Genomic DNA, 13,908 nt, shown 5'->3' on the forward strand with positions numbered 1-13,908 from the left:
AATATGCGTGGGTTCACCGCGCTAAAAACATGAAGATGTCTAACAAATTTTTATAGTGTAACATCGTAGCAGACATAATATATTCTTCAAATAAATGATTAATCAATATCATAAGTCTGCAATAATTTTGCTAAACAAACAGTAAAAAATGTTTTGTTGAATTCAAATGGCTGTGCAAAATGTAGCGTTTTCCACTCCTCTTACAACCTAAACAGAATTACAAGTTGTTTGTCAGGTGATTTGGTCTAACTATAAAAGTTTCCCACAACCTGGATAAAAGCAGTCCTACCTTCTTCATTTTGATTCAGGTTTTGATATATTCCTTTTCTTTTATTAGCTTTTTTTAGAACCACTAAATATTCCTGATTTCAAATTTCCATATCCAGGCTTTACATAGACTGCTTCGTTTTTTAATCTGCAAACAGCAATTTCTGGAAACATCTTTATTGCAAAAGTAATGTAAGATAGCGTGAAGTTTAATACTTTACTGTAACTATTTTCTCTTTTTCTCAAAATAATTGTTTTTAGATAAATGTGAAAAAGTCTTAGATAGTTATTAAATATGGTATTCAATAAATCATTAAAAATAGATTAAGCTGTTATAACCTTTTTCTACCACGATCCCTAATTGGAACTTTCAGAAAATCGTCTATAACGTAATGATTAAAATAAAATTGGTCGTCACCCAGCAAGGTGGTTCAGGGCCACGAATAATATGAATGTGACGAACAGGTATGTTCTTTGCATAATTATTTACAAAAGGTTGGCTTCTGCAAAATATAGAAAACTGTACCTAGCATAGCTATGTGCACTGTCAATATATCCCAAAGAGATTAGCTCTTTGATATATCCACTATCAGGCGCTATTTTTTTAACGATATAAAACACGTCAGGCGACGCTGTGGATCAGATTTATGACAACAACCTGCAGGCTCAGGCTGTAACTGTAACATTAAAGAAACTATGCAAAACCAAACAGGTAGCCTAATCCCCAAAATCAAGTTGAAGCGGTGTCATATTAAAGATGACCACAACTGTGCTAAACAATGACGAATTACGTCGCTACTAATAAGAAATACGGGCTGGTCTAGAATTCTACCAGGTTTTTAAAAAGTTACATAACGAGTTGTCAAAAATAAAACTGCAAAGAACAAATAAATAAAGTAACAAATGAAGAGTAATAAATATAATAATAATAATAACATTTGACCCACCCAAACGCTAACTCGCACCCCAACCCAAACAATGTTGGCAATATAAACCCCTGGTGAATGTGGTAGGATTCTAGACCAGCGCCAAAATACGTTTTTACCGATAGCAGGACCATATAATACGTTGTGTATTCGAAGTAGGGTAACAGACCCATTTTCCATATATGGAAGAATGGGCCGGTCCCTGAAGTTCGGTAAATGGCTATAGAATTATTTTGCAACCAAGAAGCACCGGCGGTTGTCTATAGAAACTTGACCAACCCTCACCCAAACACTAACCCAAAAATTGTGCGTTGCTTTGGAAATTGTTTTAACGCTGTGGTACGTCTCTATCCCGCACCGAAGTACCTTCTTCTGCACAACATTTGGGTTAGGGTGTTGGTTAGTATTTATTATTTAATAATATTGCTTAACCTACCCAGATGCTAACCTGGTTACCAAACTTCAAATTTTGCTTATAATGTTACTAAACAAATGAAAGTCTATTTTTTGTAGAAGTTACCTAGTACATCAATCAAATGGGCCTCTAGCCAACTCTTGTGCTTTTAACAAAAAAATGCTTGGATTTGCTGCAAAGGCTGTTTGCCAAACCACTGGGATTTTGCGCAGAAAAACGGCAATCAATTTAATTGCAGTGGTCACTTCAAACCAACAAAATTTCTCCACCCTGGGTGAATTTTACCAATATTACCGATACAAGTACTTTCCGCAACCCAGAGAACATCTAGATGAAGATAAATGGGCAAAAATATTTTGTGTAGAAGGAAATATAGGCTCCGGCAAGACTAAATTGGCTGAAGAATTGGCAAAGAAACTTGACCTCAGATATTTTCCACAAGTTACAGTTAATTATGATCTGGAGAGATTCCCAGATCTCCCAAAGGAGAGAATAGATTGGTATCTAAATCCCAAATCAGTGGTCCAACTTTCTAGAGGTTTATCAATAGATAAGATGTGTAAGGAGCCGAATGATTGGGTGGACACTGGCAGACTCCAATACCACATGTTGGCACTCCGATACCTGCAATACAATGATGCAATGTCTCATCTTTTGGGTGAAGGCGATGGAGTAGTAATGGTCCGCCATTTCTACTCGGATGTTGTTTTTGCTCATGCATTGAGGAAAATGGGATGGATAAGTAAGGAGGTGTACGATGTTTATGACATCTTCCAATTTAAAGCAGACGATGCCATGATTGCCCCACAGGTATAATTAGTGTGTGACTGTGCATGAGTTGTGTTACGTAACTGTTTAGTATTTTTTTGTAAGTTTAATTCTAAAAAACAACCGCATGAAAACCTTTTCCAGGTGGTTCTTTACCTTGACATTCCTGCTGAGTTGTGCTATGAAAGAGTTCAAGCTGGCGATAATGAGGCAGAGAAGCATCTCCCAATTGCCTACTTCAAAGCAATTGAAGATGCCTACAAGAACAAGTACATCCCTAGTGCAAGAGCCAGAGGAGTTACAGTTGTAGAGATAGAAGAGGAAAATGCTAACGATGTAGATTTGGTAAGTGAAAATGGGATTGTAGATTGTTTCATTTAAACATTTCAGCAGTTTAAAAAATATATGTGTGAGTATTAATCAATTAATCATTCAAACTAATATAACCCTAATTGGCACTACACTGTATGCAAATTGTGCACTTGCAATAAAGGTCGGCTTTGGTAAAATACCAACATCAGCTTTGTAAGATATTTACTTTGGTACTAGAAGCTTACATTCTGTAATTTTATATAGGGTGTCGGTTTCTTTTCTCAAACAAAGTTATTTTATGGGCCTTGCAGGTTACGTTTTAACTTGGTGGTTAGTTGGTAGTTCAGAAAATTAAGGGAATAGACATATTTTTTTAACTAGGTGATTGAAAACTTGGATGACATGCCCACCATGCTGGCCCCCAACAATCTCTGGGGCTGCACCAACAAGGTGCTCTGCCAGTACTTGAAAGATTCGAGGGACGGTATTCTGCATCACAAACAGATCCAGATGTACATTCCCTTTGATGAAATGTGGCGGCCAAGATGGTATGGCGATGCCATGAATAATGAGTTGGGTTATATGACCTGGCGCTACCAGAAGGGCTATAACAAGGATCTGGGAGATAAGTGGATTTGGCTGAAGTCTTAAAATCTTATTTAACACAGAAATCTCTATTTTGTTTTCTTTTGTTCCTCGATGCTATTCACTACTTAAATAAATCTGTCGAATTGGTTTGCATGGATGATATTGTTTTAGAAAATGCTATAAAACACATAGGAGCTAATTTGAGATCAGTGCCTAATTTAAGATTTAGATAAATCTTCAATTTTGTCTTCTCAATGCCTGTTTTTGGTTTGAGGCTTGCTTATTTACTGTGTTTGAAGGCTTATTATTTACATAAAAATTTACGGTAGTCCTCACTTAATTCTGCAACCAGCAAAAAACAAACAGACCTAACAATGAATAGAAAAATGTTGTCTAAAATAATACTTTTTTCTTTCATTTATTAAGAGGCACAGATCTAACTTTTGTTAGTTTCTAATTATTGGTTGAAAAACAATGCAAAAAACAAAAAAAAGTTTAACATAAGTTGCATTCCAGTTAACTGCTACTACGAAGCATAGCCTAACTGATTATGACTACAAGTGATGGCTCTTTTTAAAGAGCATGCTATTTAATTTATGTCATAAAATATCAGCTAGAAAGCGCGACAATAAGGTGGTAATATGGTTGAATATTAATATTCATAAAAGTTAATATTTTTTGCTAAAAGATTGCTGGATTGCTAAAGCCAATAGAAGGACTGTATAAAAATTTCATCTCATTAGCGCACAACTTTCGGGGATATGGACCTATAAAAAAATCTAGTCGCGCCAAGTTTTCCCACGCAAAGAATCCAGGCGACAGAGTCCGATTACACCAGCTCATTCATGCCCGCGCCTAAGGAAATAAAGTTCGACTCTGGTCTAAAATTCAGACCAACATCCGTCTTCCTCAAATTAACCTAGATTTCGGTTCACGACTACAAGGTTCTGTATTTCTTCCACTAAACTAAAAAGGTTTAACGTACAGATATTCACTCATAAGGTTTAAAATATATGGGTTAAAAATATCCATCCTATGGTATTTCACCTTTACGATTTAGTGTGTAATCCTTATTGGACTTGCTACTGTGCAGTGCACGTTGGACTCTTGTAATATTAACCCTTTTGAAGGCATACCGTATATTATAGATACAGTAATGATTCATTAAAAAAAAAACTAAAGAGGTCGCTGCAATATATAGAAATAGCAACATTTATTTCAAATTACGATATATTTATCGGCAAGCACAGTGTGGGGAAAAAATAAATTTTTATGAAGATAAGGACTACATTAAACGTCATATACATAACACACAGTCATGAAATCATTTCAAGGTGATGTAAACAATGAACTACACAAATAAAGATAATAAAGTGCAGTACGACTAAAATATGCAAGGTACCTTTAAACAACTTTGTGTTCCATATAAAGACAACCAACTAAAATGGTTGAAAATGTAGAAAGCAGAAGTCCACAATGATCATGATAAAATTGGCCTGCGTCTCACCAGGACAACCTTTGACAGAGTTATGTTAAATAGTATCATTGATCTGTTGAAATCCAAAGCAGGGGGGATGTGCAACCATATGTGACTTGCGTCAGCCTTACATTTCAGACCCGCGACACCAATGTTCTGACAAGTAGTTTTTATAACCGATTTAAATTAAACTTGCTAATCCCACAGTTGATTTATCAAGTTTTGCCTTAGGGACCGAATTTAGAAAACGTGGCTATTATATTTTGAGAAAGTGACTTGTTTTACACTAATAACGGTGTGAGTTATTACCGAAACAAAATTTGTTGATTTTATTAAATAATATTGCATTGATTTTTTTTTAAATTACTAAAAAACCTTTATATTGTATACCTAAGCATTCAATATTCTTAATTTTTTTATCGCTGGGTGCGTCGCCAGATTTCACTTTTACATGGGGGTCGCAAATGAAAAAGTGTTTGAGAACCACCTGGTTAACCTATATAAACGTAATGCCAATGCTCTGAAGTTGTGTGTAACTATATGCGGCAATTGAAAAAAAACTTTATGCGGCCAATTGTTGTTTTTGATTTAATGAAAAGCAACTTCAAAATTTTTGTTTGGGGTTAGGGCGTTATAAATTTGTACGGTGCAATTATCAAGGTATATCATACTCCCAAAACGTACACTTAAGTTTTGCGCGGTCGCTTCGATATTTGAACGAAAGTCTGGGGTTTTCGGTTCGTCGTTGGGCAACGTAAATTACTTCTACACCTTGCGAAAACCCTTTGTAAAACAACCGACCCAAAGCGGTACGAGCTAGCCTAACTTGACGGTGGAGTAGTTGACAAAGGAACTCCTGGGACCCCGGCCGATATTGGCCGTCAGCTTGGCCTTGTGCGCCATCTGCTGGAAGTTGGTGGTCTGGCGCTTGACGATGTCGCGTTCCGCTTCGTTGATTTTGGCGTGCACGCGTGAGAACTCGAGTGCGGCTTCCTTGAGCTGAAGATGCTTTTTAACTTTCTCGTCTTTTGCCTCGAGATCTTCCTATAAAATGCAAAATTATTTTGGTATAAAAAATAAAGACGTTAAAAACCAAATAGGAGTCGTGGGCTCGATTTAGAGTATCTATGGCCCCCGCCTTAGTCCACAATTTAGTAGGCCCCTTTTTAAACTTGCGCGCATCTTTATTTTAAAACATTGTTTTTCTTAAAACATCGTTGGACTGTTAAAAGTGCATTAATGGCTTTCAAATGTGCCAAAAGATATGTTTAGAAGAAAGTAAGTTTTATTTGCTACGCATAAAGAGCAACCGTCGAAAAACCTAAACAAATAATAAAACTTTTTTAGATAAGGAGAAATATCAATCTGTATATAATATGCGCTATAATCAAGACGTTGACAGTCTGTTATAGAAACTGTTAGCAAAATTCAAGTTAAGTTAAAATATTGCACAAACCTATTTACCACCATAAATAGTGCATTAATATAACGTACAAATTCGAATATATAACTGGTAAGCTCATTACGTTAAACCATTGTACGAATATTTGACCAGAAAATCACTACATTTATCAATTATTTATCTGAAAAAAAAAATCCTCTTGAAAGGTCATGCACGACAGAACAAAGTCAAATACCATTTTGTACAAAAGTCGTATTTATTTTATACGCAAATGGTTTGTTGGATGGTATTCATAAAACTTTGCAATAGCTGAAAAGTTATTTCCAAAAACCAATATTTGGTAAAGGAAAAAGCAAATACTACGGTAAATCATAATTTGCACAACCGGAATAATAAAGGCAAGTTTTCCGAAGTTATACATCTTTTCCCGAAAAAATACAAAGTCAATGTTTAGTTTTACTTCTTGGAATTAAACTAAAAAGCAAATCCACATTAGCAACCGATTTCGAGTATTGACACATTGACGTCTATCATCATTAAATCGAGTCGTGCAACAAAACAAGTCAGAACCAAATGCGCGAGATTGTCATGGCGCCAAGAACTGCTTTCACGCCGGACTTGTACAAACATTCCGATTTTTGGATTGGACTCCGCAAAGTTTACCCAGCCGCTTTCAGCCTCGCGATTGTGTCATTTTACCAAGACGATCCGTAGAACAAGTTATAACCCGCGCACAATAGGGGACGGATTTGATTTGGACGACGTATATATTTGTGACTTTTGAAACGCTACGTATGCGTTCATATGTTATTATTGTCGCCTCCCTTACCGTAAAGATCGAATATGGTCTCATCCCGTGGATTTTGGATACATCTTTCAATGTAAGGGCAACTCGCTGGGTTTAAAACTCTCTTTAGAACACAATAAAGTAAATAATGATCGCCGCTCGTCACGGTAAATCAGGCCTGCAACCTAGTATGCATGTGGCATATTTTCCAGTGGACCAAAATTTTAAAGTTCAGGGACAACGCATAACTAACGACGCTTTTTATAAGAATTATTGTGCCAAAATTATGCCTAAAAGTGCTTTATTTTATTTTTTGTAGTCCCTTAATGATAAGCATATTTTACATGTAAAACTTAGGAGAGTGACATACCTAAATAAGTGGCATCGTACTAATTTAAGAACGCACCAAAATCAAGCTCCATAAATGCTTTCTATCCATCTAAAACCGCAATGGACGTTGTTAAACCTTCAATTTTAGTATATGTACTGCCGAAAACATAACTTTAGTGGATTTGTGGAGAGATATTTGTGCTGCTTATCTTTTCATATGTAGTGATCCGGAAGTATTCAAGTTTTCCATGGTAACATAAGCAAACATCGTTCAGTCAAAGGGAGCTCTAAGTAGCTTTGCTTGTTTCAGTTGTTGTTGGCTTTTTGCACATTCTTTACGCTTTTTTATTAAATAATCTCCTGTGTGTTATAGCTTAACATGCTACAACGGTGTTCATTTTAGTTAACAAGACAAAATTCAGGTAGACTTCGTACACTATCGTGGGTATTATAGGTGTAATTAATTTCCATCGCCGTTTCAACCACATTAGTCCTTTACCAGTTGAATTAAACCGGTAAATACTTTATTTAACCTGGGCAACGCCGGGTATTTCATCTAGTTTAGAACAAAAAAAATTCGCTAAGCTACACTTACTTTTGTCCTCTGGACCAGCTCCTGGTTCTTTTCCTGCACTTGAGTTCGATTTTTCTTCCACAGTTCTTCCGATGCGATCCTCATCTTTTGCGCTCTCATCGCTTTTTCCTTCCTACCCTTCAGGGTCTGATTTTCTGCTTGTTGCAGAAGTTCTTCCTGGAATAACGGAGCTTACGTGGCGTATATAAAGTTCCAGCATCACATTACAGAGAGTAAAAGTGTTAAGTAGAAGAAATTGTGTGCTAGAACAAAATCGAAGAAATTTAACTTTTGTTTCATGTAAATGCAATTAACCTTATGACCACGAAAAACTTGTTAATATTATTGATTCAGGATTCTGTGTATCGACGACATGACAGAATATGTAATGGAATACTTGCTCACATCGAAATAATCCTTCATAAAAATCAATGAAATCCAAGTCAAATATCTATTGGGCTAAACTAGTGTTTCTCAAAATATGGGCCGCCGTTTGATTTGGTTGGGTCGCCTACTGCAGCACTTAATATCATGGTTAGATATCCTTAGATGGGTTCCGAGTAAGATTTCTCCTAAATTTGAGAATATTGCACAAGCAATAGGTAGACATGGCTCATATTAATTACATTCGCACTGATTAATGCTAAATTTATTATGTTTTGTTCGCTTACAAAAAGTTCGGTAAAGAGAATTGGGTCGCCAAGAAAAAAGGTTGAGAAACTAAACAAATCTTCACACCAAATAAAAGTGGGGTAAAAATACTTGATCAAGGAAAAGCCGTGAGTGTAGGTACTAGGTATAGTTAAGTGCACACGAGTCAAATTACTACAAAACCTAATGGAACGACTGCGAACCTTGTGCTGGGCAATTGTCCTCATGTGGTCCTCGGCTTGCAGTTCGATTCTCTTTTGGTTGGCTTGAGTCTGGCGTATCTTCTGCAGGGTTTCGTGCGACTGTTGCTTCAGTGTGAGATTGCGATCGTTAACCTGGAGCCGCAACGTATTTTTTTTAAAAACGTATACGAGTGAAATAATATTAATTTTTTGGGTGGTTATAGTTTTAAAAATAAAGTTTTTAAATTACTTTGATTTAAAAAAAATACTTAAGCCTGCAACACTTAATATATATCTATTTGGGTTAGCAATTATGGAGATTATGTAACGTATCTCCAAAATCAGCCTAAAATAATGTGAGTTATTGTGAGCTCCAATCCAGCAGACACAGTTAATTCAATAGGAATTCTCGAAAAATAAAAGAAGCTCTTGCTTTCGACAAATCAGTAAAGCACCTTCTTGACGTGGTTTTTCTCGGCTTTTGTGAGCCGAACGTCTAGTTGTGCCCTCCTCCTGTTTTCGTCCTCTTCTTGTTTCTTTTCCACCAACTTCCGGACCTCCTTGAATCGCTCCCATTCACGCTTGTTCATCAACTTCACCTTTTATGAGAATAATTACAAGGCGTTAACATTTCAAAAAATAGCCAAGCAAAACAGTATTTTCAAATGTAAAGTTATTTTCGGCATTGTTTAACGTTAAAGAAAAAACATTGATTAGGTTATGTTTTGTTGTTTTTAACGCATACACTAAACCAGTGGTACTCTAAGGTGCCATTTTTAACACGCAAGGGTGCCGAAACATATTTTTATTTCTGTAGGATTCCATTTTTTTCTTCATTGGTAAGCTTCTTTATACAATTTTTTGTGTACGATTAGAGTGGCAAAATGAAAAACGTTTTTTAACCTTGTTGCACAGTTAATGTGCTGTTTCAATCTTGTTTATTGTAACGTTACAGTTAACCACTCAACAAAAATACGAGGAAGGGTGCCGCGAACTATTTATAATTTCTGTAGGGTGCCGGAAGCCAACCAAGGTTGCGAAACACTGCACTGAACCCTAACTAAGTTCACCGCATTTTTGTTTCAGTTTTTACAGTCATAAACTGCATCGACGCTGAGAAGTGCATTCCGATTTAAAAGTTGTTTATCCTTAGATCAACGATTATTGTTACAAAAGGCGGCACATTTCTTACACGGACAAGCCGTGACAGGCTACAAGGAGTGTTGCGTATGTACGAAAACAACAAAAACACGAGTTAAAGGTCTCCAGACGCCCAGTTCTCCATGACTCCTGAAACTGCGCCACTTGGCTTTTCGAATGTGACTGCCGAGTCTCAAAGCGGGACAAGTAAACACTGGACTCTTGATAGAAGACACTCGACAAGCTGCACTTGCGCCCGTTAATCCATCTCTTTCCGTTGTTTTACTTCCAAGTGGCTTCACTCCCAGTAAAAGCTCGTTTCGTCGCATAAGAAAGGTTGCGAAAATACCTCGACTTGTTGACGTTGAAGGTCAATTATTATAAAGGAGAATGTAACTACGAAATTCATTTTGGTAGATTTTGCAGAAATCCTTAATTTGGTACTAACCTATTATCGCGCACTAGATTGTATTTTGAAAAGGTCTAGGCAAAACGGAAAGCGTTTATCTTCAAATAAGCGGAGATTAGTACAATGAACAATTAAGGTATAATTTCGAATACCTTCATTGTACATTAGTAATCAGTATATGTGATACCCTAATATATCTCACAAAACGGGTAGTGCGGCAGCAACAAAACATCCGGAATCGCATAAAAAAGTTTGAGAAATTGTGTGGCGGTAACCACAAAAGCTGGTCGATGAAAAGCAGGCAGCTTTGAGTATCAAGAACCACGGCGGTGAGGTTTTATCCAAACAATGTCGAGCGTCGGGCATTGTGTGGCGTCACAATACTCCTCAAACAACACTGGGAGATCGGCGAACTCCCTGTCACATTCCAGTAGCCCGCCAAGTTTATATGGGAGTTCTCGAGAATTTTTCACTTTGAAGGTCATCTTTAGAATCCCCGCAAGTTCGATAGTAGGAAATATACAATAACTCAATATCACAGAATGTACTTTAACAGTTGATACAAAACGGTAGATTTCAGTCTTTCATCCTGACATTTAATGAAGATAAAATGGCATTCACGGACATTGGTATGAAATCAAAGCAACCTATCACCTTTTCAAGTTCTCTCATTTCACTTTCCAGTTTTACGCGTTCCGCTCTTTCAAGTCGGCTTTTGATGTCATTCTTAGTCGCCACTTGAAACGCCTAAAATTTTGAGATCGCATGTTAGATTTGTTACAATTCAAATTTAACTTAACTTTACACTTACTGCAATGTTTTTTCATCAAACTAAATTGCTCGATAATTTCTATAAAGGTAGTTTTGGTGAAGTATTACCAGAAAAATGATTTCACATGGTTTGATGCAAACCTCAACTTCACGTTGAACGATGTCTCGGCTTTTTTCTTGCTGCTGTTTCCTTTCTGATGCTGCTTTCTTTCGGTCCTCCAACTTTTGTATTCTTAACTTTTCCTTATAAATTGTATTTACACCATTAGTAATTGGAATAATAAGTAAGTCGATATGAAAAGAGGGAACTAAACGTTACTTTTCTAAGCTTTTTACCTCATTTGAAAATTCGAAACTAAAAGTTCTGTAGAAAAAGGTGTCTAAATGTAATTCAGTTACCTGTTTATCTTGATTGGTTTTTATTAGTAAGTCGATTTCCTCTTGCTGACGGAGGAGTTCTTCTTCTTGTTCTTTCATCTCTTTTCTTCTTCGCTCTTCCCCTTTCTTCATCATCTTGTGCCAATGAATCTGGGAGGTTGCAAGCTCCTTTTGACGACGGATCTCTTCTAATTTCTATAAAATATACTTCAGTTACTCTTATTAATAACCCTGCATGGAACCCCAGAATATAATTTATAACTACACAACTCCTTGAGAGCACAATATTAAGCAGAATGTTTAATGAAAAATAAGTGCAATTTTTTTGTATTGTTTCACATTGCTACTAATATTCAATATTAAAGAGACTGAACTAAATATTAAAAAAAGTAATTAAAAAAAAAAGAAATGGAATTTTATTTTACATAACTTTTGTATTTAATCCCAAAGGATTTTGAATTAGTTTTAAATACCCTTACATTTTGAATCATCATTCAGGATTCTTTGATAAAACTAGGATCCATCAGACAAACTGCATTGCAAGAAATTAAAAACAAAATGTAAGCACCTTTTTTTCTTGTGACTGAGTCTTTTGTTTGCTCCACTGCAAAATTTGCTCCCTTCTTACTTTTTCCTCCATCTCTTCTCTTTTTCTCTTTTCCTTCATTACCATCACCAACTTCTTATCCCTCTATAAAATGTTTCAAAACATTTGTGACAGCACATATGATTAAGGCAACCATTAATCTTGACTTGTATATCCTACAAATTTTAAATAAGAATATTGAGCAGATCTGTCAACCTAAGAAAGAGCAGTGCATTACATATAATTATTTGTATCAATTGCAATTTACCAAAAAAATTAAAGGTAGGTTCAAAGGTTTGTTAAAAATGGAAAATAAAACTGAAATAGTAATATCAAAACACTTATTAATGCTTGTAACAGAAGCAAATAAGTGACTGTTAGCAAACCATTAGTATTTAATCACCTGCATTTGTGGAGTGACATAACCACTTGATAATTGTGATGCGAACCCCATTGCTGAAGACCGTAAACTATAGGTGTTTAACTTTAGTACCCTAAATGGAATGCAAATATTAAAAAATACCAGATGTAAGGGATTAAAAAGAGTTCTCCTGCAAAATACCTGTTTTGGGACTCCAAACTTTTGCTTCTTAATCTGCTTGTATTCTTTGTTTCCAAACATCGAGATCTGTCTGATCTTGGAATGATAGCATCTAAAGAGATCATATATACATAAATAAACTGCATTTTTTCAATTACTTTTAATCAACATAGAACACTTAAAAAGATTATTAAAGGGTCATACTAGAGTGATAATCTTCAGCAGCCAATGTCGACAAGTGAAGAGTGTTATCACCATTTACACAATCAGGTGAATGCCTAGTTTCAACTATCACAGGAATTTCAGTAATTGGTCCACTTGGATGATTAACAAAAACAGATTCAGTCTTGTTCTTTGTCACTGTTCTTGGACTCTGTTGACTCTTTTGAGGAACAAGTCTGCAAAGTTTTTTTATGTTTTTAAGTACTCCAGAAAATTATGTCCAACAAAATGTTAGGCAATGTTCTAAAAATTATAAATGAAGTTTAAATGGAAGGTTTTAATTAATTTAGATATATGAAAAAAATAAGTCTGGAATTTATCTTTGCTACAAAGTAAAATTTTTTTTACACATACCTTGATAAAGCATTGTTTTGTGTTTTGGGTGAATGGTTCTCAATGTTCTTGTTTGGTAATGAGGAAATTTCACTTTTCTTTACTTTGTTTTTGGATACTTGCTTTTCCATGATAATTTTTTCTCGTTCTCGTCTACATCTTTTTAACTTTTTAATTCGTTTTTCTTCCCAGTCATTAAACATGATCTTTAAAATATAATTTCTTGAAACTTTTAAACACAAAAAAGTTTTATAACAATTTAGTAACTATTGCACAGAATAAAGCTTGGTTAGCTTTTACCACGTAGATTGGATTTACAATGTGCATATTCTTCATTTTATATGTTTAGGTTATAAGTAGAGGCATGTACCTTTTAATGTATTCCAATTATCTAGAAAAACAGAAACGTATTACCTGGATAAATTCGTTTGACTTTCCTACATTTTCTTCTGCAAATTCAGAGAGCGGTTTAGACAGAAGTTGTACTGGCTTGATATGTAGTCGTGAGCATGCTTCCAATGAACGGGGACTGGTTAGCACATACCTAGATCCCTCACATTCAGGGTTATCAAAGTTATACAAGTCCAAAACGGGTTCCATTTTTACCATGTTACTGTTTTCAAAAACTAAATTCGAACATGTCAATTAGGAAAGGTCCTTTTCCATGTAAACTTAGACCTAAACATGAACATTGATGTAGAACTGCATACTTATGTCAGGGTGGTATATGTCAGTTAAGTGTAAATTTGAGTAAAGCATGTTATTGTAGTCTTGTACAGCATAAAGATATAACAATGTTAAATATATGTGACAAACTCAATGACAAAAATTGTATGGACAAAAAATCCC

The 13,908-nt window shown here is 35.5% G+C and overlaps 2 protein-coding genes across 2 annotated transcripts; one reads left to right on the top strand and one right to left on the bottom strand.

The window, feature by feature from the left end:
- The first annotated feature begins 1,697 nt into the window (after positions 1–1,697).
- On the top strand, positions 1,698–3,423 carry LOC146168903 (NADH dehydrogenase [ubiquinone] 1 alpha subcomplex subunit 10, mitochondrial-like). The gene is made up of 3 exons (XM_083389037.1): positions 1,698–2,418; positions 2,521–2,721; positions 3,070–3,423. Exons 1-3 carry the CDS (start codon positions 1,768–1,770, stop codon positions 3,337–3,339), a joined length of 1,122 nt encoding a protein of 373 aa, XP_083245163.1. The 5' UTR covers positions 1,698–1,767; the 3' UTR covers positions 3,340–3,423.
- A 1,099-nt stretch (positions 3,424–4,522) lies between these two features.
- LOC146168904 (uncharacterized) lies at positions 4,523–13,908 on the bottom strand. The gene is made up of 13 exons (XM_083389165.1): positions 13,474–13,908; positions 13,081–13,265; positions 12,709–12,902; positions 12,526–12,616; positions 12,367–12,457; positions 11,946–12,068; positions 11,399–11,572; positions 11,141–11,242; positions 10,883–10,975; positions 9,135–9,278; positions 8,701–8,832; positions 7,868–8,023; positions 4,523–5,797 (listed from the first exon to the last, which is right to left on the bottom strand). Exons 1-13 carry the CDS (start codon positions 13,666–13,668, stop codon positions 5,570–5,572), a joined length of 1,908 nt encoding a protein of 635 aa, XP_083245291.1. The 5' UTR covers positions 13,669–13,908; the 3' UTR covers positions 4,523–5,569.

This window comes from Ascidiella aspersa, chromosome 1 (genome assembly GCF_963924565.1).
Source record: "Ascidiella aspersa chromosome 1, kaAscAspe10.2, whole genome shotgun sequence".
NCBI classification, from domain to species: Eukaryota; Metazoa; Chordata; class Ascidiacea; order Phlebobranchia; family Ascidiidae; genus Ascidiella; species Ascidiella aspersa.